This window comes from Falco naumanni, chromosome 6, assembly GCF_017639655.2.
Source record: "Falco naumanni isolate bFalNau1 chromosome 6, bFalNau1.pat, whole genome shotgun sequence".
Classification (NCBI taxonomy): domain Eukaryota; kingdom Metazoa; phylum Chordata; class Aves; order Falconiformes; family Falconidae; genus Falco; species Falco naumanni.
Window position 1 is genome coordinate 30,010,044 of NC_054059.1, and position 22,093 is coordinate 30,032,136.

Below are 22,093 nucleotides of genomic sequence, written 5' to 3' on the forward strand. Positions count from 1 at the left end.
GAAGCAGCCGCTCTTGCTCCCGTAAGTACGCGGAGACCCGCGCTGCCCGGAAAAAAACGATTTCTTCATTGAGAAAAAAAGCCGGCCCGGCGCCAGCCTGCCACCGCCTGCGCCCACCGTTATGGCTGTTAATATTTATTAATTCGTTATTATATTAAAATTAATTAATTAACATTAGTGACCCCAACCGCACGGGTAATCCCCCCGAGAGGCTGGACCTGCCGGCGCTCAGGCAGCGCGGGGGGAGCCGCAGCCAGCATCGCACCGGTGCGTGGTGGCGTACAGCGGTGCCAGGCTGCCCCCGGAGCCCCCCGGCACAGCTCGGCTCGGCACGGCTCGGCAGGGCTGCGGAAGAACGCCTCACCTTGTTTACCCCGAGCGCGGCTGGCGGCGGGGGGAGGTGGCGGGCGGCCGGGGCGGGGCGGGCGGCCGGGGCGGGGCGCGGCGCGGTGGGCGGTGGGGCCGGGCCGGGCCGGGCCGGGCCGGGGCGGGCGGCGGCGGCGGGGCAGTCAGCCTGCGCGCTGGGCACCGTGCGGGCGTGCGGCGGCCGGCAGCGAGGCACGGAGGCAGCCAGCGTCCCCGCCACGTAAGTAGCTATTAATACGCCGGGGGAAAGACGGTGCCTTGCTGAAGGGGAGCGGCGCGGCCATCCCTCTCACTCCCCTTGTCCTACTCCCGAGGAAAAAAAAAAAAAAAAAAAGGAAAAAAACAACCTCAAAAAGACTCAAACAAAATCTTCTCTCTGCATTTTTTTTTTGTTTTTAAAAACGATTCCAATTTCTTCCTTCCCCCCCAGCCTTTCGCTTATTGCCCTTACAGCCCCCGCAGCAAGAAGTCGGCCCCCTTCTCGCCGTGCTGGTTTTTCCTTTCTTTGTGCGTGAACTACATCAAAACGCCGCGAAGGCGCCGAGCCCCCAGACAGAAACCCCGCCGTGCCGTGGAAACGTGAAAGCGTTCCGCTTCCCTTGCCCGTGGTTGCACTTTTTGTTCTGTTGAGGCGGCCGCGACAGCGACAGCGCGCTCCTTTTCGCCGGCGCGGAGCGGTGCGCCGCCGGTGCCTGCGCGGAAGCCGCCGGTGCGCGGCCCCCCCCCCCGCCGCCGCCGAGCCTCCCGCCGCGCCGGGCGCTCTTTTGTCGGCCCGGCCGCTGCCCGCTCTAAGTTAAATGCTCCCTCGCTATTTCGCGGGGCATTTTCGGAGCGCCCCGGGCGCCAGCGGCGAGGCTCCCGCGCCATCTACAGCCCGGCCGCGGCAGCGCGGCTCTGCCTCGCCGTAGGAGAGAGAAAGGACGATCCCCGCTGCGCGCAGCGCGTTACCTAACCTTTTGTTTTCGCCCGCGCTGCGCGCCCCGCGGGAGCGGCGGCCGCCGAGGCCCGGCCGCGCCGCCCCGCGCTGCCGCCCCCTGCCCCGCGCCGCCCCGGCACCGGGCGCCGCTGCCCCGCCGCCGCGCTGCTCCGCGCCCGGCCGCCGGCGGGAACAAAGGGCCGCGGGCTGAGCGCTCTCTCCCTGTGCCCAGGACGCGGCGCTGAGGCTGGTCGCCCGCCGCCGCCGCGCTCCCGCTCCCGCCCCCCCCCCGCCACACAAAGGCAGCCGCAGCTGGACGGGCGAGGGACCGCGCTCCACGCCAGGGCTCCGGTGCAGCGTCTCGGCTGGTCTTCTCCATACTCATGAACATACAAAGGTCAACCCCTATCACGATAGCACGATATGGGAGACCGCGGAATAAAACCCAGGATTTTGAGGAGCTCTCGTCCATACGGTCCATCGAGCCAAGCCAGAGTTTTAGCCCGAATCTAGGCTCGCCGAGCCCGCCGGAGACCCCGAACTTGTCGCATTGCGTTTCTTGCATCGGGAAATACTTATTGTTGGAGCCTCTCGAGGGAGACCACGTTTTCCGAGCCGTACATCTGCACAGTGGCGAGGAGCTGGTTTGCAAGGTAATGCCTCTGCGCCTTGTTCTCCCCCGGGTTGGCCGTCTGTCGCGTGTCGGTTTCCCGTGGCTCGCGGGAGGGCCGAGCACGGCCGTGTAGATCAATTATTAAACAGTTGAGATACAAAAGGGAGGGAGACGGGATTAAAGGTGCATCCTGTAACTTTTCCCTCTCTAGACAATGGCCACGTTATAGCGGTGGCCCGGAGCCAGTTCTGCCTCTTACCCGAGGGATGTTGTTCGGGAAAGGGCCGTTCTTTAAGTAGGTCTTAACGTGAGTTCAGATAAGGAGAAAGCCTCATCTTCCCTACTCTCACTTTTCAAAATGGAGTAGGGAATCCCCGGCTAATTTTAAGGTGTTGGGACCTGCTGGCTTCCTCGGTATTTTACTCCCCTTGTTCTGTGAGTTGGGGTACAGAAGAGGATGGAGAAGCAGGGGAGGGGTGGGGGGAGGTTGCCGTCAGCTTTGCCCTAAAAGTGATTTTAAAAAAGAAAAAATCCACATCGAATTAATCAGCCTGAACTCCCTCACCGTGGAGGTTGTTTGCAAACAGCATCCTCCCCCATTGCACAACTGAGCAAGAATAAAACCTGCACACCTACGGTTTTTAGAGAAGCAGACAAAATAGCTATCCCACTCTTTGTAGCCTGCCTGCTTTTCCCTGCCTCCTCCCAGTTTGCTCCTACTATTCAAAGGTGTGCTGTGGGGGGGAAAGAAACCCACATGCGTGCACATCTGTGGAGGGACGTTTGTCTCTTTTTTCGGGCTGAGGGAATATTTTCCTTTGTTCCTAAATTGTGATTCTCATTGCCTGTGGTGAGCCAGACTTACGCCCAGCACACTGAGGCAGTACCCAGTAGCAGTTTTTACAACTACGTAGCAAATTGCTACCTTGTAACACACACTGCAGTGTTTGTATTGTTCCCAACATGCAGGATAGTGCCATTTGGCTACCCGGAGCAAATACCTAGCGTCGAACTAACTGCAAAACGGAGAAATAGACATACTGTAGCTTATTTATATTCTAGGGATTAATCGTGGTATTGCTGACTGTTTCATACTTTCTCATACTTGATTCATAAGAAGTTATGGACTAGCCTGTAGCAGGGAAGTGAAAATAATTGCTCCTGTTTGCTGTAAAGATTGGCGTTCAGAGGGCAGTTTAAATATGCTTGCTGATTGAGTTATAAAATGTGATGTTAAGGCAACCTAGGACTTTGTGTGATTATTTAGGGGGAAAAAGGGCCCGTGACTTTGCAAAGGACTAATACTGCATGCTGAACTGAATGCTTTGTTACTAAACTGAAACAGAACATGAAAATTTCTAGAATGAAAGCCCTGCTCGGTGCAGTAGTACAGTGCTGCACTCTAGGACATTGGCATCTTTTCATGAAATAAACAGATCCCACAAAGCTGCTGCTCTGCATGGAATTATAGGTGAACTTGCATAGCAAGTGGTAAAGCGGAGGCTGTGCTCTTTGTTTCCTGTTTGGTTTGCAGGATTAAGGCACTGTTTTGATAACAGTATGAACAGCATAACTGCAGCTCACAAAGAGTGGACGTTTATATTTTTTTTCCCTTCCCTTTAAGCTGTATGCTTTTGAGCTGATCCTGACATTTGAAAAGTATCAGTTTTTCCATATGTGTGAGGCACTATTTCTAGCCGTGCTCCAAAAATATGATCTTAGCCTGAATTGCTAGTTTGTGAATACGCAGTTGTCAGTCCTGAACTCATCTTAATTTAATGCGTGCTTTACAATGCCTGCAGTATCAGGACTACTATTTGTCAAGTAGCCTTCCAGCTAAGCGACCTGCTATCTGGTATCTTATTGAAGATGCTTAGAGATTGCTTGCAGAAACATTGGTTTAGATAACAGACACATACTGATGATTCTCAAGATTCATTTGGCTGCACCCACCGACTGTACAGATGCCGTTATTTGCTTCAAGGCTCTGTGGCATCCAAACAATGGTAACTTCTCATTTCCAGTTCCCAGCAAGAACTAAATCAAACTGCAGCTTGCTGGACATTTGCTGAATTGAGGCCAGGGATCTTAAAAGCTGGGATACAAAGAAGCCCTTCATAAAAGGTATTCTAGACTGTAGCAGTATGACAGCGCTTCCCATCTCCCCCCATCCAAACATAGTACTAGTGTGTATCCAAACCTACTTATTTAACATCGTCTGAGAACCACAAAATGTCACTAATTTATGTTAAGATAATCTAGTTAGGAGAGAATTCTGGAAAGGTGCTTTTTTCATGTGAAGATTTGAGCTACATGAATGTTCCTGCTTAAATTTTATTTTATAGCAGCTGCTTTGTAGAAAAGCCATTCACTTACAATGTAGTAGTTAGGAGTTTTGAGATCAAAATGTCAATGAATTCTGCTCCGGAATGAATTACACACCAGGGATTTTAGCAGCACCCCCTCCCCACCCTGGTCCTGCTTCCCTGGCCACCGCGTCACCAGAATGCCTCAGTGCTAATTTAACCCCCTTAAAATGTGTTGGATCTGTTTGGCAGCCTGCCTTTAAGGTTGTTTCTGCCTGTGCTGGACCATAGTAGCACAGGTATGGGGTGGGGGGAAAAAGAGGTGTGTGAGGAGGGGGTGTCCCTGTTTCTTGGGGTTTTGGTCCTGTTCTGCAGAAGGAATTTGTTAGGGTTGCACTCTGAAGTGTTAAATTACTCTGGTTTTGAAACCTCAGGTCAATTTTGATTCAACCCTATCTCTCACTGTTTTGAAGCTTTTTAAGGCTTCAAAGAAAGCAGGGAGATTTGCCTCTTTGGAGAGGATACAAATACCTGCTATTGGAATACAAATACTAGAATACAAAAAGAAGAAAAACAACTGCAGTTTAAACCAGTTGGTTAGAGACCAATACCAGTTCTTCATTTTTATGTTCATTTAGAATGACACATGACTACCTTAAATTCTTTTTACCAAAGTAACAAAACACCCAAGAGTGAGTTACATATTAATTGAGTTTTTATGCTGGTGGAAATGCTAATCCCTTGCTTTGTAATACCTCTGGAGCAGGTATAATTAAAACAACTCCTACCTGTACTTTGCTCATATTTTCTTTTAGCACCCTGACTTCTGTTATTCTCAATGAAGTCTTTCTTTTTGCTTGTAATGTGGGCATTTCTCAATTGACTCAAATTCTGATTCATTCGTCATCACTAGATTATAGTAACTTTTTATATTTGGGTTTCCCAGCAGCCTTTTTAATTCTTACAGTTCATTCATAAGATCAGCGATAACATATTTAGTAGTAAAGGGACACTTTGCTTTTAATGGAGCACTTGATTGAAATGCAGAGAGTTCAGGGTGGTTTTGTCTTTGCCTTTTGAAGGATGTTTGTCTGCACTCCAACAGGCAGGGCTATTTCCCGGGTTGTCCTTCTGATCTTATAAACAGCCATTGTAAAACTGAGACTTTGAAAGTGAAAGTGACTTTGCTGTTTGTCAGAGATGAAAAAAAGGCAGGAAGTAAATATGAATAGCAATAGATGATACTTTAAAGCTGAAAATCCTAATGGGTTAATAAAATCAAGAGAGGGAGGCATGTGTATCAGGGTGGATTGATTGTGACGGCTTCTCTTAATACAAAGCTACTGGCTGTATTCTCCGAGTTTATTTGGATGGAAAATAGAAGATAAACATGTTTCCTTCTGAGTACTGCCCTTATACCTCACTGATGTTCACAGGTTAATTCAGATTACATTCTAAATTTGATCAGCTTTTAGCTAATGAAGCTTATTCTTGCTACAGGTTTTAAAGACTAGCCTTTCCTGTCAAGGTTACGTGCATCTTCGGCGGGGGCTGTATAGTCTGTTTTGTCTTGTCCTCAGTGCCTTGAGCTTGTGACTTCCTGTTTACATCGGTGCAGCTTCAGTAACAGCATAAATTGTACTTAAAGATGGTTCTGTTAACAGAATTAGATGTACTGCAACTTCACTGTCCTTCGTGTTGCTAACCCTGGCTTTACTGTCATTGTTCCTGCAGGTTTTTGATATTGGCTGCTACCAGGAGTTATTAGCACCATGTTTTTGTCTGCCTGCACATAAAAATATCAACCAAATTACTGAGATAATTCTTGGGGAGACAAAAGCGTATGTGTTCTTTGAAAGGAGCTATGGGGACATGCATTCGTTTGTTCGAACCTGCAAAAAGCTTAAAGAAGAGGAGGCAGCCAAACTCTTCTATCAAATAGCTTCTGCTGTTGCACACTGCCATGATGGTGGACTGGTACTGCGAGATCTCAAGCTGCGAAAGTTTATTTTCAAGGATGAAGAAAGGTAAGAGTCTCCCTTACTTTACAGGTGGGGATGCCTGAGGTCAGATATTCAGTTACAGGCACTGTGCCCTTTGTTGTCACCACACCATTCATTTGTGGTACTCAAGGTGTCACAGTTTATTTTCCTCTGCAACCTGATCATGGGATGGATGTGCCATTTTACCTTCTGGCTTAGGCTTTGGAGTAAAGTAAGTATAGAGCGCTGTTTGCATCTGTGTCTGGCCTCTGCATCTCCAGCTAGAGGACCACCCTCAGTCCTGAGGAGGGGATGGCTCCTGGAGGATGGCTCTGCCTTACTCTCTGGTGTAAGGAGCTCCACTATCACAAGTGCTGCTGGTGTTAAAAGAGGAAAGGAGCAAAAGATCCAGTATGTTAAAGAGGGTTAGAAATGACTCGTTCCAGCGAGGAGGCATGAAGAGGAAGAGCAGCCAAGTGGTTAATGCTGACATAGGTTGGAGGGAAGGGCCATCAGTGCTCTGAAGGGCTGTCTTGAAGACAGCTTCTTGTTTTCTGTGCTGGAAGAGTCTGGAGGCTGCTTCTGTGGCTGTTATGTGGTCACTAATCATACTAAGACTACAACTGCCTTGCTGTATGTGTGCGCCTGTTTTTAGTATCACAGCTGTTGTGGTACTTGAGGAACTATAGGGTTTTGTTGTTGTGTTTTTTGTTGGTTGGTTTTTTTTTTTTTTTAAAATATCTCCTCCCTGCACATCCTTCTCACAGTGTCTGGGCGGGAAACGATTTGGGTAAAGAGTATGGGAAGACAGGGAGAGAAAGAATGCTGTATGCTCTGGATACATTGTTGATGTGCTATTTCTGATGCTGAGCTATAGCTATATTGTTGTATCTGTGGAAACTTCATGTGCCTTTCCTTGTGGTTACCACTTTTCATTATGTTACATCATGTATTCACTTGCAACTTCCATGTAAGGCACCAGAGTAATAAACACTGCCAGACTGATGCCAGGCTTTCACAGAGGCATTAAACTGGAAGATGACCATTACAAACAAAAGAAACTAAATGAGGGCAGAGCCTGCCCTTGTGCTTCTTCATATCTTGGTAGAAGATGGGGACATGTATTTCCCTTTTAGTTAAATCCTACAAATTGTCTGAAAGCTTGTTCATAGTGAAATGCATGTTCTGGAGAGCTTTGTTAAAAATAACCAGTGCATATCAATTCCATTTGGGGCTGTTTGGGGAAGTTATAAGCAACAGCTGAGGCACATAAGTTTTCAACAGACTCAGTAAGTCCGTGATCTGAGAACTAGAAAAAACTAATCCACAATTCAGTCAGGAAAGAGAAATTTGTGGCCTTAAAATAAAAATTACAACCATCTATCCTGTTTAAATACTTTCTACTTAAATGTTATTACAAGCTAAGTTTTGCAAAATAAACTTCTTTAAATCTCTTTACAAACTGAAAAATAAGGGACATATTTGCACTTCTTAATTCAGTTCAGCTAGTTCTCTGCAAATAGCTATTCCTTATTTCTATACTGCAGCCCTGATATATACAATTACCCATTCCTCCTCTTCAAATAAAAAAGCCTAAAATGAAACCAGCTTAATGTCCATACAGAGAGGAACGCAAAAGAGAGATGTAAACTGCACTTTCACAACTTCTACTCCCAAGTTTAATAATTAAATGCCATTTATAGCACCTCTGATGCAAAAAAGACAGCAGCTTCTACAATATAGTTGAGGGGAGGGATTGTTTTCTGTTATGTCTGGTCATGTCCTAATGTTTAAATGGATTTTTAACTTTTTTTTCCTGGGGTTATATGTAAACTTGTGTGGTTTTGCATGAAGGCCAGGACTCAGAAAAGCTGCTCCAAGTGAAGGCAGCATGAGCTCAGAGCAGTGCAGTGGGAGCAGACGTGGGCCTGTGCTGAATACTTTTGAACTCCTACCCTGCCTCTTACTAGGAACTGAATGCAACACAAGGCACAGGGCCAAATCCTTTAGCCACCCAAGAAGACTGGTGTGTACTATAATAGCAATGTTTGCTTTTATGAATGTTTTTAACGTAACTGTCCTCTGCAAAATCACACAGTTACTCACTTTTGAAGAGTGTCTTCTAATTATACAATAATTCACTTTAAAGGTCAAATAGGACACACTGGTTATTTTTAAGATAATCATAGTGTGGTTTTCTACTGGACGTAACGTTGATTTGTAAGCAGGGAGTTACTGTAATCCTTTCTCTGCTAAATAAACAGAGATGGAATAGTGTGAGGTAGAAACAGAACCAAACAGCGCTGTCTTTTTTCACATACTCTGATCATCAGACTGTAATCAGTCATCACTTTCAATGTGCTGCTATATTTAGGCTGAAAAATCTTCCCTGTCCTTTTGGGTGCACAGAGGTGTTTGTGTGTTGCTTGCACAACCCTCCAAGCTTGCATCCCCGTGAGGATGCCTGCGAGCTGAGCAACCTGCCTTTCAGAAGCTGCCATCGGCAGCAGTGCCTGGGAATGGGTGCTGCACCATCTATTGTTCTTTGATACCGGTAATGAACCAAGGAGGAAGAAAAGAGGTGAAAATAATGGTTTGAGGAATATGTGTGAACTCTACTGCTGTGTTGCTTGTTCTTCAGTAGAGCTTTTTCTTAGTAGTTCTTTTCCTAACTATTTCTTCAAGTCTGTTTTTCTGCAGTTCACCTTAAGTACCTACTGCTTTGAAATTTTATCCTCTTGAAGACTCTCATAGCTTTTATTTTGGTAGAAGATGGGAAATCCAGTATGTAGGCAACACATGAATGGAAAACTTGCCTTTTTTTTTTTTTTTTTTTTTTTCTCCTTCCCCCCCCCCCCCCCCCCCCCCCCCCTTCTCCTCCCAGTAAGATACTTCTTTGCTCTTAGCTGAGAGCTGCCAGACTGGAGGAGCCAGAGAGAATGTGATGGATTTATGAAAACAGTTCCATTTGTTTAGAAAAGAAAATCAATTAAAGCTTTTCTTAGTATATACTCCTTCCATTGATCCTAATGACATCCTGGTAGTTCAATATGAAATGAGAGCTCCTAGAGTTTTGCAGAGGGGTGCATACAGCACTGAAACTCTTTCCATCCTGTTCCCATTATCTAAATTACAGCTGGAATTTGCAAAGATTGAGGCACCTCTTCTAGCAGCCTCATGAGTGCTCTTGGCCGCTACTGATGTCACTGCTAAGAATGTATGTTATTTGGATGTTGCAAATGGCAACATTTTTGCAACAAAGTTGAAAAAAAAACACCCCAGAAAACCCAAAAACAACAACCAACCCCCCCAATCTTTGGGATGTCTGTAATGAACCAGAAGGTAGAAAGGTGGAAAAAAGTAATGTTGGAGGCTGGTAGTGCTGAGCATTTTGTAGGGGTCCTAGTCTTGCTAGTGATGTTTTCTTGATGAGCTAACTCAAAGGTTGACTTTGATGGTGTGTTACATCTTACTCCTGCGTGTGTGTAAATACATCAGCACTTGAAGTGAAATCAAGAATTCCAGTGTGGAAACAAAAACAATTTGTCTGTGTCAAGGCACTTTATCTATAGCTAGTTTTAATCCTGAACTGCAGGCATTTTGAAGATGTGGTAAACTGCATTCCATGAAGCACAATTGTATAAAAGAAGGCTGAGGGGGTTGTGGTTTTTGGGGCAAGGTGTGTCTGTGGTTCTATTTGTAATAGATGAAATACCCAGTCTTGTAGTATTGAAATGAGAGTTAAACTCCTTAAACCTGCATCTGATCTTGAAGCAGAACTTCTGAGACATTACAGCATAGCTGGAAATGTTTTGTAACACTGGGTTAGCAACAGTAGCGCATCTATTAAATGGGGATAGTGACTGTCAGAGCACTGGAAGTCTCACCGAACTTTCTAATGTACCTATAAGATTCTTGAATACTTCAAGTATGGGGCCCTTAAACTTCTAAATGAAAGTTTAATCCAATACAGTGGAGTTAAGACAAAACCCATGGTTTTTTTTATATTTTCTGCTTCCACCCATGTTGGTAACTTTTTCTTGTCCCGGATATTAAGCCAGGTCAATGTTGATGTTGTGGGGCTCTTGCTTTTGATTGTTTTTGCTGTGTTCATGGCATGGTATTTACAGTTTTTCTTGTACAGCCTGTCCTTGTAGTAGGCCATTGGGCAGAGCAACTGTGCCCTTCTTCTAGCTGGTGTCCCATAATGATGTTGCAGAACAGGTAGGGCTTTTTGGGCTGTGCTAAAAATAGTACTATACACAGTATATAACTGATAAAGCAGTTCATCAGTCTGATACAGAGCACATGCTTTGAGAAAGAGCCACCTCAAAGATCTCAGAATTAAATCAAGCATTTCTGTGTTGGTTGTTCCAATGCTTTTCATATTACAAGAATATTTCTGCTGTCAGGGAATTATTAATTTCTTTAGTGCATTTTTAAGCCTTTAATTATATTAAAATATTAGCTGTCGTAATATTTGAAGCTTAAAGACCTTGTACATTCATCATACTTGTTGAAGGGAAAATTAAGATAATTTTAGTATTTAGATATTGTAATTTTCCTGTATTCTTTGAGTAAATATGAGGCAGGTGGGATTCAATAAAAATAAATAGAATTTGACACTTTTTGCTCTGCACCAGGGGAATTCAGCCAGTACAATGCACTAATTTAGGAAGCCTGTGTTAGCATAACATATTTATTTGGTGCTCTTAGAATGTTTTTTGCTTCCCCCCCCCCCCCCCTGGAATTTATCAGCTTTGAGTGGATGATGCTTTAAAGTGACCTAGTTAGTTGTTTGCAATCCTAGCGATACAAACCTGATCCCACAAAAAAATACAAAATGCATATACCAATCTTTCTCCAGGTAGACCTTTCATTTTCTTACAGTAGTAAATTTCTTCCCCGGTATTTGTCAAATTGTAATGCAGTCAGCCACTTTTCTCCCATGGTATTAGAACTTGCTGTTTTACTTACAGTTCCATAAAGAACAGGTAAGTTAACGCTTTCCTTAAGTCCTAGAAAGAGAGCCCTAAAGTGGAAGAAAATCAAACAAAATAGGAGTGCTCTTTAAATACCAGAAAATTTAGAAATAAAACCAGTCTTGATCTGTTTTGTCATTTAAGCTCTTCACATTACTCTCAATGGGGCCACAGGACCAAAGAGCATAAATTCTTCAGCAGTGGAGAATTATAGGTCAGATTCCAACCCAGAAATTACTATTCCCTAGAATATGGGGAGGAAGGCAAATTTCTTCACAAGCAGCAAGTCTCTGCTGTCAAACTCGGGATGGAAGATTAAGTAGTTGCACAATTGTTTTCCACAGAAGAGTTCGTGCTCCCTTTTGCCTTCATGTGGTTTGGTTACTGAGCTTCTGTGTTCTCCTGGTGTTCCTGGGAGCAATGAGCTTTGGATTTGTTGGGTATGTGCTATCCTTCCCTGTGGGGCACAGAAGGCTATCTGTGGATGTTGAACATCATACAAGCCCTGTGAAGTGCTTAAATCTTCTCCCGAGGATATAGATAGATTAAGAGCTATGCCTAAGGTCATAAATGAAAGCAAAAGCCAAGGATGAGAAATAAGAGTTCCAGCAGACCTTGAGTCATCTCAAGGCCCTTCAGTGAGACCATGAGTGGTGAGAGCCTTTGCTTCAGTACCCAACTCTGGAGTTTGCAGGAGGTTTTACCCTTGGACTGTGCTGTCGTTTGGTATTTGGCTCATAGTGGGACCTGTATCTTCTTCAATCTTTGCCCCTTTGCAGCCTCATGTGCTAGCTCTGCTGAAGGGCGGTGTTGAGGTGTAGCCCCATGCCATGCTTGGAGCAGGAAGGGAGCCCTGCTTGGGGGCCTGCCTGCCTTTAGGCTGGGCTGTACTGCTACAGGTTGTCACCATGTCCTGCCTGGCGTCCCCAGCCACACTGTCTGACTTTCTGAGAGGTCCCTCTGGCTGAATGCTGTGTTACATGTTGGCTATAATGCCAGATACGGGTGCCTGTCATGAGATGATTCTCTCCAATGATAGGTGCTTTGTGGTCCCTGGAAGTAGATGTCTCTTGAGACATCTTGCATTAAGAGTTCAACAGCTGGTCATTTTGAAGACATGGAAACCTCCATCAATACTTCATGTTGAATTTTGAGCGGAGACTAAGGACATCTGTGGATGTCTGTGCTGGGGATGAGGAGGGGTGGTGGGGAGCCCAGCTAGCAGTGGCTGCAGTAGACTGTCATGGTGAAATTCTGCTGCCTTTTTCTTCTAATTGTCCTTGTTATTACACCACAAGATTACTTCAAGTTTGGGAGGGAGAGGAAAGGTGGAGATTGTAAACAGGAGCCAATGTGGGGCATATTCAGTCTTAAGAACCTGCTTTTTGGTAGATGTATATTGTTTGGTTTACAGACATCTAAGCAAAAGATTTCCAGCGGGGTTGTGAAATAACGGCACTGCTTTGTCTTGGAGGTGCTGAGCACACCTACTGCAGCCTCAGAAATCATAGGGCTTTTTTCACAACATGCCATTGCGTTAACAAAATAAAATTTTGGTCTCCCCGTGGAGTTTCCCGACACATCATATGAAAAGACCTAGAAAAGATGGTGAACACAGCATACAGTTGACAGCAGAGCCTTTTGAAACTCTGACCTTTGGTGCAATCTGAAAAGATAAAAGCAGGTGAAGGAGCTGCCCTGAGCCAGATGCTTATCAACACCTTGCAGTATTGTAACTGAGCCCCTCCGCAGCAGGGTCTGCATCGGATTTCAGAGCCTGCATCCAAACACACACATTGCTACCTACCTACCTACCTACTTCTTGGGGAACGTGTTGTCTCCTTAGGCAATAAGGGCATGGCAGAAACTATGCATGTCCTTATGGCATACAGGACAGGCTGTTCCCAGCAGTAGTATTTGAGTGTTGTAAAGCTGAGGTCTTTGAGGCCCCAGCCCTTCGTGGAGGTGTGCAAGGGGGTGGTCTCAGAGCATTTTGTAAGTGGAATTCTGAGGGGGGGAAAAAAGCCAGCTTGAAACAAGTTAAAAGGCCAAAGTTGCTGGGTCCTGCACATCAGGAAGGGGGTGCAGGGCAGGGCTGAGTGTGCTGGTAGCATCCCTTTGGAGGAAGGGTGGGGGATGTGTAATTTTTAGAAGCTTCCTCGTTCTGCGGAAGTACCAGTGAGGGAATCTTCCCTTAGGAACAAGGTTCATCCTGTAAACCTGTGCTGCCTGCAAGTCCCCCTTGTCTTTCGAAACGTATCCTTGAGCCTGTTTCATTATGCAAGAGACTGTTTGTCTGACAGCCTTTGTGTAGGGTTTGGGTGGTTGGTTTTTTTCATCTGAAGTTGTATAGGATGTTGTGTGGTGAAATCCCAGGCTGTGTGCTGTTACGCACTGGAAGGGATGAAAGGAGCAGAGTTTAAATTAATGGCATAACATTTCCCCTCTGATCCCGTGTGCCTCACCGCCCCCAGAGGAGATTGGGTAGTTCTGAGTTCAGAACAAGTCTTTGCACCAAGCTGCAAATCATCTGCAGGGGGTTTCGTTAGCTGCCTTCACCATCTTGCTGTCTTCATGAGGGCAGCCTACTTCTGCATTATTTAGGAGAGATTTCCCTTAGTTAAAACAATCAATTAGCAAAGGATAACTGTTTCCAGTGTGAAGCTTCCCTTTTATTCCCCGCCCCCCCCCTTGTGACTTTAATGGCATCATTGTGTTCATGCTCGTCTTGTCTTTATGATGGGTTCTAGCAACTGACCTTGATTAAACGACCTGTAAATTATTGGCCACATAGGAGCAATCCTTGATCTACTGGGCAGTTGATGGCTTGAGTGCTTCTACCTAGGGAAAGGCCTTCCTGGCCTCCGTCAGAGTAATGTTGAATTATGAGATAGCATTGCTTGGGTGCCTTCATTTTTATGTGTAGGGGGGAATATTGTGAGGCACCGCTTCCCTTTAGATGTTGCTGGTTTATGTTTACCTGCAGTCATTTTAATAAAATGGCAATTCAGATGGTGATGACGGTTCTTTTCTGATCTCTGGAGGCATGAGGCTGCTGTATAGAATCTGTAAATCTGGACCATTTGACTTTGACCAAGCCTGAACTGCAAGTGCATGGTGTACCTGGAGTGTCCAGAGCAGGATGGCTCCTTCCATCTTCTCCCAAAGCAACTGATCTGGCTGTCATCTGGGGGATGATGCTGTATTAAAATTGTGGGTCTGGTCTGCAGTTAGTGTTTCCAAAATGGTAACGGTGGCTGAGCTGTGGCTCAGGTGTTATTTCCCATACAGATGGCATTGGGGACAGACTAGAAGCGACTGCCTTCATTGAGTCAGGCCTGGGTTCCTTTACTACTGACTGTTTATTCACTGCAGTGGAGATATTTTCCTCTAAAACACTCAGACTTTCAGTCAGTATTTCTGCTTTAAATGTTCCAGATTTTTTTTCCTCCTGCCTTATGAGCTTAGAGCCCTCTGAATAATTCCACTGACTTTGGTATGGAAATTATGTTTGCTTTTGAAGAGCGAGTGTGAATGCCAGGTTCTTATAGCCCTGGCTTCAGTGTCAAAAGGCAGGGCAGCAGTAGCCCCTAAGCTCTGCATGGAGGAATAATGCGAATCACTGGAAAAAGTGGAGGATGTACAACAAAGCCGTCTGCCAGAGTGCTAACTCCGGAGGTTGCATTGAAGAATCTTCTGGAAGACGTTTAATTGATTAGGTTTTGTTACATTACTGAAGAGCAAAGTCTGAATGCAGTCAAGTAATGAATGGCATATTGATAAGAAATTCAGAGTGGTATTGTTTTTCATGGGTTTCCCTGACGGTTTCTATGGGGACAAAGACGCGTTTCCCGTCCGAGTGCTGCTGCTGCCCTCTGATTGCACTTCTGTGGTTTCATTCACCAGTAATGGGAAAGCATTCACAGGCAGAATAGCTTCCCCTTTTTATATAGCCATGATTCAGGGTTGTATTTTTTTTTTAATGCATTAGACTAACACAGTGTTTTATCAATGATCTGATAGATGCATAATGCTCTTTTTCCAAGTGCTTATTCAGGGTCTGCATTAAAACTTGAAATTATGTACTGTAATTACGTAAGCCTTGACAAAAGTCTTTGTTGCCCTACAGTATGTGTACAAAGTGATTCTCATCCGGCTTTGGCAGTGGCTTACATTTGAACTTTAGGGATTAATTTTGTTGCAACCATTTGAATGGTTGAACTCGAATGCTGATGCTTTTGGAGAACTTTTTTTCTCTTGTGGGGGTCTTTCAGTTGACTGATGGGAATTATTTAGAGAATGAGTTTTTTTTAGAGATGTGACTTTAAAAAAAAAATTGTTTTTGTTTGTCCTTTTTCTGCTCTGTGATGGGAGGCCCTTCAAAGTTGATTGTGATTTCACATCTCAGTGTTTGATTTTGCTTCTGTCCCTTGCCTGCCAAGTGTCAAATTTAGGGTTGTCCAGTTACTCTGCAACTGGATGCACCCCCCACCCTTTGCTGTGGAGGCTCTGTATTCTCAGAAAGTACTTGCAATTTTGAGGGTCTGTTTGTTGTTGTTGGCTTCTATTCTTTTTCCTGGGTATTTGATTTCAGTGCTTCCTCTGAGAGAGCGTGTGGGGGAGAGAGAGATTGCTTCTCATCCAGCACTTCTCTGCATTTCTGTGTATTTAGACTCCCCTCTTTCCTGTTCCACTCCACCACCACTGCCCCATGCCCCCCCCCCCCCAAAAAAAAAAAAAAAAAAAAAATCTCTGCCTTGCAGAAAACAAGAGCTCTTTTAGGTGATGCTTGAAATGTGGAGGAAAGGAAGGCCAGCCAGAATGGGATTGCACAGAGGCGGGGTGCTGTGCACTGGGAAGCAGCAGTTCCTAAGCCAGGCTGCTTCTTTTTGATTGCCTGAAAAAACGTGAAATGACTGTGAAAAGGGGAGCGATACTTGCTGTTTACACCTGTGTATTACCCAATTGTGGTACAATTACAGGCTGTTCTGTATGCACGGTTGAGGTACTGAAGTCATCCATCCGTCACTGGTGAAAACAGACTGGAGTGCGTCTCCCCAGCCTGGATGCTAGCTCGTGGCAAGGGGTGCTGCCAGAGCCGAGCCAGGGTCTTTGGCAGCAAAAGCTTGTGAGTGCTTCCGTGCACAGGCTGTGCCAAGCGGGTGAGCTGCCGTGCCGAGCTTCCTGTGCTCCCTGTGCTGTAAGGATGGAAACCCCGCGTTGTCGCTTTCTGCAAAGACACCCAGCCTTACAGGTGGAAATGGGGACACCCAAGTTGCTTATGGTGATAATTGGAAGGGGGAGAAAGTACACCAAGGCCTTGTACCTGGCCGTATGTGCTCAAGAGATACAGCTCCTGTAGTTTGCAAGGGAAATGTGTACCTGCACGGAGCGGTGTGAGCACCGCCTCGTTGCAGAGGAGCCATTTCACCACTTGCACTTTACACGCAAGGATGTTACTGGTTGGGGGTTTGGGGACTGGTGAAGAGGGAGCAGGAAGACTGAAGGTTGTGTTTTTGTTTAATTTGGGACCTTTTGTTTCCTCAAAGCCTGTCAACTCAGGAGGGTGAAAAACCTGGTTTGAGTGTTTGCTTCATTTGGCCACAGCTTATGGAGGAGCAGGCAGATAAGGGCCAGCTGTTGTTCCATTTGCTTGCTTAAACAAAACCCGCTGTAGCATGCGCAGAGGGCTGCAGCACCTTGCAAGAAAAGCAGGACAGGGATAAGGCTTTTGCATGCTGCTTCTGATTTATTGTCAGTAAATGGTTTCTCCTCTTGTAGAAAAGGATGAATGTTTTTACACACCTTGCAGTCCGCTCTATGCGGTTTTGTACCACATCCATTGTAGAAAATAAGAGATTAATAAATTCCGATAATTTTCTGTAATATAAAAGCTTCTTATTGAACCATTTCTCTAAATTTTTGGGCAACTCTTGGAAATGTAAAATAGGATGGGAGAGTAAACAGTTTCCCTGTGCTGTTGACACTGAGATGGCAGAAGAGTGTGTGTGTGGGTGAACTCACTCCTGTAAGTTGTTTATAAATAGCATGCTCTGCCCCACTCCCTGTGTGTGTGTTCTGCTTCTGTTAGTTAGCAGGAGTGAGTCGATGCTTTCCTGTCTGGCAGTTCAGTGACTTAATGCATGTGTGAGTAGCTGGCCTCACCGGTTTATTGCTACACATCCTTTTCTATGGAAAAACTGAGGTGGGCACTGCATATGGAACCACAACTCATGTCCCTGCCTTCCCTTTGATTTCCTCCTCTCTCTTCTTCTGTTCTCTGCCCTCCTTGATGTTCGGTTTTTGTTGTTTGTTGGTTTTATGGTTTTTTTGTTATGGTGGTGTTCTTTTTTTTTCCCCGTGCACGTTTCTCCTCCTCACTGCTTTTCCTATGCTGCGCAGGTGCAGGAACATGTTGAAGCTGTTCATCGTGGAAGGACTGTTCTCTAGTCACTGTGCTGTTTTGAACCTTCTGAGCTGTGTACAGAGGGAAATTGCTGTGGTCTTGATAATTGTAGTTAAGTTTCTCCATGCAGCCAGCTTCCTTTGTGAGGTATTGCTGCTGTAAAATATTGTTTGAGTGCTAATGAGGGGGTTGTCCATCACCGGGAGAGGTGCTGTTAGGCTGGCAATGGGTAATTAATCAGGAAGCAGGTGTGTTGCGCAAACCCCCACAGCATCAGCGCTGGAGGAGAAAACACTGCCCTGTTTAAGGAGAGAAGGAGCTGCCTTGACACACTGTGCTTGGGAGCCAGGTATTCTGAATTCTGTATTTATGACTTCCTGATTCGAGGCACGTTGCCAAAGGGGCTTTCACCTCTGCTAGTAAACGTCTCTAGCTGTTGAAAAGGTCCAAGTGTCATTATGAGAGTTTATGGCACAGTTGCCTCTGGAGTACTCCACAGAGTAAAATGCTCTTCTGTTGGTTCAAAGAAGATAGTGCTGAGCTGCCTGGAACCAAGTCTCAGCCAAAGCTGGCCCAGCTGTCTTTTGCAACTCAAGCTCGAGCAACGTTGTCTTCAGTAAACATTTAACAAACAGGGCTCTCCTTGTCTGTTTAAATGCCTGTAAAATGATGTGCTTTAGTCGAGAGACGCGAGTTCTGCTTTTTGGGGTGATGTTCAGTCCCTGCCTGTCAATGTCTGTGGTATGGGAACGTGGCCATGACACAGGGCTAAGAGTGAGCATACAGACCAGTGAGGCTGAGGGACGAGGACAGTAGTACCTAAAGTTATCATCTCGAGTTGGTGAAAGGAAAGCCTGCGCTACTGCTAGGTTACTCTTCCATCCAGATGCACTGGGCAAGTGCTGTTGGTGGTGGAGTGATTCTACACTCAAAACCAACTGTTGCTGGCAAATAGTCTAAAGGGTAATTGGTAATCCTTGTGGATGCCTTTAACAAGGTCAGATTTTTAAATATAGTTACAGATGCTAGCAGTGAGAATTAAAAGGAAAAAAAGGTTATGTTCCATCTAGTGCTGTGACAAGCAAGTCTGCATTGTTTTTTCTGCTGCTGTGTGATATCCCTAAGGGAAGAAAATTCTCTTGCAGCACAATGACAGGTTCCCAGTGCTTTGCAGGCAGAAGGAGTTTGCAGTCTAGATTAAGGCATCCCTGTCATCTTTCTGTAAGCCCTTTGCTAGCCTCTCCATTTGTTCCAACATAAGGAGTTCCTCTGGTTCAGTTGGGTAGATAAGCTTGCTGTTAATCTTGGTGGTGTTCAACTCATCTGATCTCCCTTTGCCCAAAGGTCTATTTAGGAAGACTGAAATCTGTTAAAATTGCTCTTCCTTAATGCTGGGATAAAGAAAAATGTTGGTCAGAGCGACCATTTTATTTCTTTTGAACCTTGTGGAATTCCAGGTGCAACCAACTGCTCACAGGTGTGAAGGTGTCAAAATAACCTTGTCTGGTTAGGGCTAGGCTTGTGTTTGGGCATGAGTCCTACACAGGTACATTAGAGTGCAGCCAACACAGGAAAAATCTTGACAATTATGTCTCCTTTTGGAAATCATGTCTATGTAAAGTTTACCAAATGCATGAATATGGCAATTACTTATCAGTAGGTCTTAGAAATATATGTTTACTGGACATAACTGTATTTGAAATCTGGTAGCTGTGCGTGGGGCAGTGTTTCCTATGTGCCTCTAATATCTCTAACCAGCGTAGAAGAGACAGTATCAATTATCTGTGACAAGTGCTGTAAGTGGGAGTTTAAACTGATGCACTTCTGTGGTTGTTGAATTTTGTAGAGTATTACTGTTACAACCATGTAATTGTAACAGACAGGAATTTGTGTTTTGATGTTTGCTTACCTTGATGGTTTTGGTTTTTTTGCCCGCAGGACTAGAGTGAAATTGGAAAGCCTAGAAGATGCTTATATTTTAAGAGGAAATGATGACTCTCTTTCTGATAAGCATGGATGCCCAGCCTATGTGAGTCCAGAGATCTTGAACACAAATGGCAGCTACTCTGGCAAAGCAGCGGACGTGTGGAGTCTAGGCGTCATGCTTTATACCATGCTAGTTGGACGCTATCCTTTCCATGACATTGAGCCTAGTTCCCTCTTCAGCAAGATCCGTCGTGGGCAGTTTAACATTCCAGAAACTCTATCCCCCAAGGCAAAATGCCTCATACGTAGCATACTGCGTCGGGAGCCATCGGAAAGGCTGACTTCACAGGAAATTCTGGACCATCCATGGTTTTCTACAGATTTTAATGTATCGAATTCAGGATATGGTGCTAAGGAAGTATCAGATCAGCTGGTGCCTGATGTCAACATGGAAGAAGACTTGGACCCATTCTTTAACTGAGCACACAGACTGGTGTTCAGAAGGTACACAACCTGGAGATGGACGCATGAAGGAGCCCTTCCTGACCGTGTTAAATCACATCCTGCATCAGCCTAGCTTGGTAGCAAAAGACACTCAGAGGTCCTTGGATTGAGAAGGAACCTCCACAAGGAGCTAATATAACAAATGTAGCATGGGGACAGACTGGGGGTGGGGGTGGGGGGCGGGGGGAGCTTGCTATCAGGTTAGATTGATTTGGAGGAGAAAAGGCAGCATGGAGCAATTGTAGCTTCTCACCTTTTTGGAGCCAAGGAGACTGCACATGCCAATTCTGGTGCAGCTGTATCACTCCTGTTTCTGTTCCATTAAAAATAGTGGTAACTCACAACAAATAAAAACTTTTTTGCCTCAGCTCACATCTTGGCATCGCACTGTTAGATATTTAACTTCAGCCATTATTCAGGGAAAGTACAATTGGCTAACATTTTTTTTTAAATCGGATGTCTAATAATTAATGGGATTAATTTAAGAAAAAAATTAGGTGCACAAAGACAGACATGAAAAGTGGGTGCTAAAAACAAACAAAATTTCAGTTCATGTCTCTTGATAGCTATTTTCAACTCATTTCTTCTAAATAAACTACTTAATATTCTTGTCAGGAAATGACATTTTAATGCTTTGTTCCCTTAAGGGGAAGTAACTGTCATTTAACAAGCTGTTCTGTTTTGTGTCAAATGGTTTGTTGCAGGAAGCTATTATAACTCGAACTTCCAGATGCATTACTGCTATAATGGGGGGGTTGGGGGGAGAAGAAAACTGTATAATTTTTTTTTTTTTAAGATATGAGATAACTGGCTTCCATATCTGCCATGCTGCACGTATATGACTAGAGAGGGCAGAAAGCCCTTAATCATGTCTTTATCTGAGAACCGATCTCTTCTTAAACTGACTGGCCCACATGTAAATAGAGGGCTCTTTATTATTGAAGAAGAGTATTGTGTTTTGTTTTTTTTTCTTTAAATTCCTCTCAACTTGGGAAAAGAATTGTTTGGGTTTGATTTTTGTTTATGTCCAGAATAAGAAATAAGAGGGTATTAATAAGCTGAACATTTATATTACAGATATTCCTCTTGAAACATACACAGTAATATGCACCTTTTGTATTGTCAATACTTATTCTATTTATTGAAGAAAATGTCACAGTAGTGATGTATTAAGCCAGTACTTCAATTACGGGTTGACTTGGGATGACATGTTACATGCTGTAGTTAACACACTTCTTTTCTGTTCAGGTATTTCTGTCCCTAAATAACTTTTTATTTAGCTTCTTTTTCTAGATAGCTTTATTTGATTTAGACTGGCAAATGTTTTTATTACTGCTTTTATATTGCTGTATGATATTGAAATCTCTTGGCATAAATATTTGTGTTTCCAGTACCTCAGTTGTTCTGATATTACTGCCTGTATATGTTTTGTGAAGTGGTCATGTTTTTTGGGTAGGTACATGTGGACTCTGTAGTATGTAAATGTTACTTGAATTTGTGCTTAATTATAGTATGTGGCATGTGCGTACAGCTACTTGGCATTTGACGTATGGATGCTATTTGCCTGCCTTGCAGGAAGGTTATGGTCCCACTCTCAAGAGGATGTTTCACAGTTCTTTATCAAGAGACAAAGCTAGCTGCAGCTGACCTGCCTTGGTTCTATTTTGGTAACTAAGAATATAAAGGAGCAATGTTTTTACACTCTGAAGATGGTGCTGTGTCAAGAAGGACTTTTTTTTTTTTATTTTATAAGTACCTTATAGGAGGAAAGATTGGTGATGTGCATGGTGGGGTTTTACTGCCTCTGGTGCTTTGTCATGTATTTGGTTTAATGTTTTTGTCCTAATCTCTTCAATAAATAAAATTGTGCATATTTAACTAAAATTCAGTGGTGAACAATGTTCTTGCTGAACGTCTGAGGTGCTGCAGGAGTTTGCTCCATTAGAATCATTTAGCTGGTATGTTTTGTGCTGCTAACAAGCTCTTGCCAGACTGTGAGCTGAGAAAGCTTGGCACTTACATTTACAAGGTTACACTGTAAGCCTTTTCATCAAAAATTTTACCATTTGCTATGAATGAAACTGGCTTTTAT

At 44.5% G+C, this 22,093-nt stretch overlaps 1 protein-coding gene across 3 annotated transcripts; it reads left to right on the forward strand.

Moving 5' to 3' along the window:
- The first annotated feature begins 2 nt into the window (after nucleotides 1-2).
- On the forward strand, nucleotides 3-21,885 carry TRIB2 (tribbles pseudokinase 2). 3 transcript variants are annotated; one of them, XM_040598421.1, is made up of 4 exons: nucleotides 3-21; nucleotides 1,515-1,935; nucleotides 5,936-6,228; nucleotides 19,510-21,885. In XM_040598421.1, the coding sequence occupies exons 2-4, from the start codon at nucleotides 1,666-1,668 to the stop codon at nucleotides 19,976-19,978; spliced, it is 1,032 nt and encodes a 343-aa protein (XP_040454355.1). In that variant the 5' UTR covers nucleotides 3-21; nucleotides 1,515-1,665; the 3' UTR covers nucleotides 19,979-21,885. The 3 variants fall into 3 exon arrangements, with proteins under 3 accessions (XP_040454355.1, XP_040454353.1, XP_040454354.1); XM_040598419.1 differs by lacking the exon at nucleotides 3-21 and adding an exon at nucleotides 486-586; XM_040598420.1 differs by lacking the exon at nucleotides 3-21 and adding an exon at nucleotides 522-586 and having other exon boundaries at nucleotides 797-1,935.
- The last annotated feature ends 208 nt before the right edge of the window (nucleotides 21,886-22,093 follow it).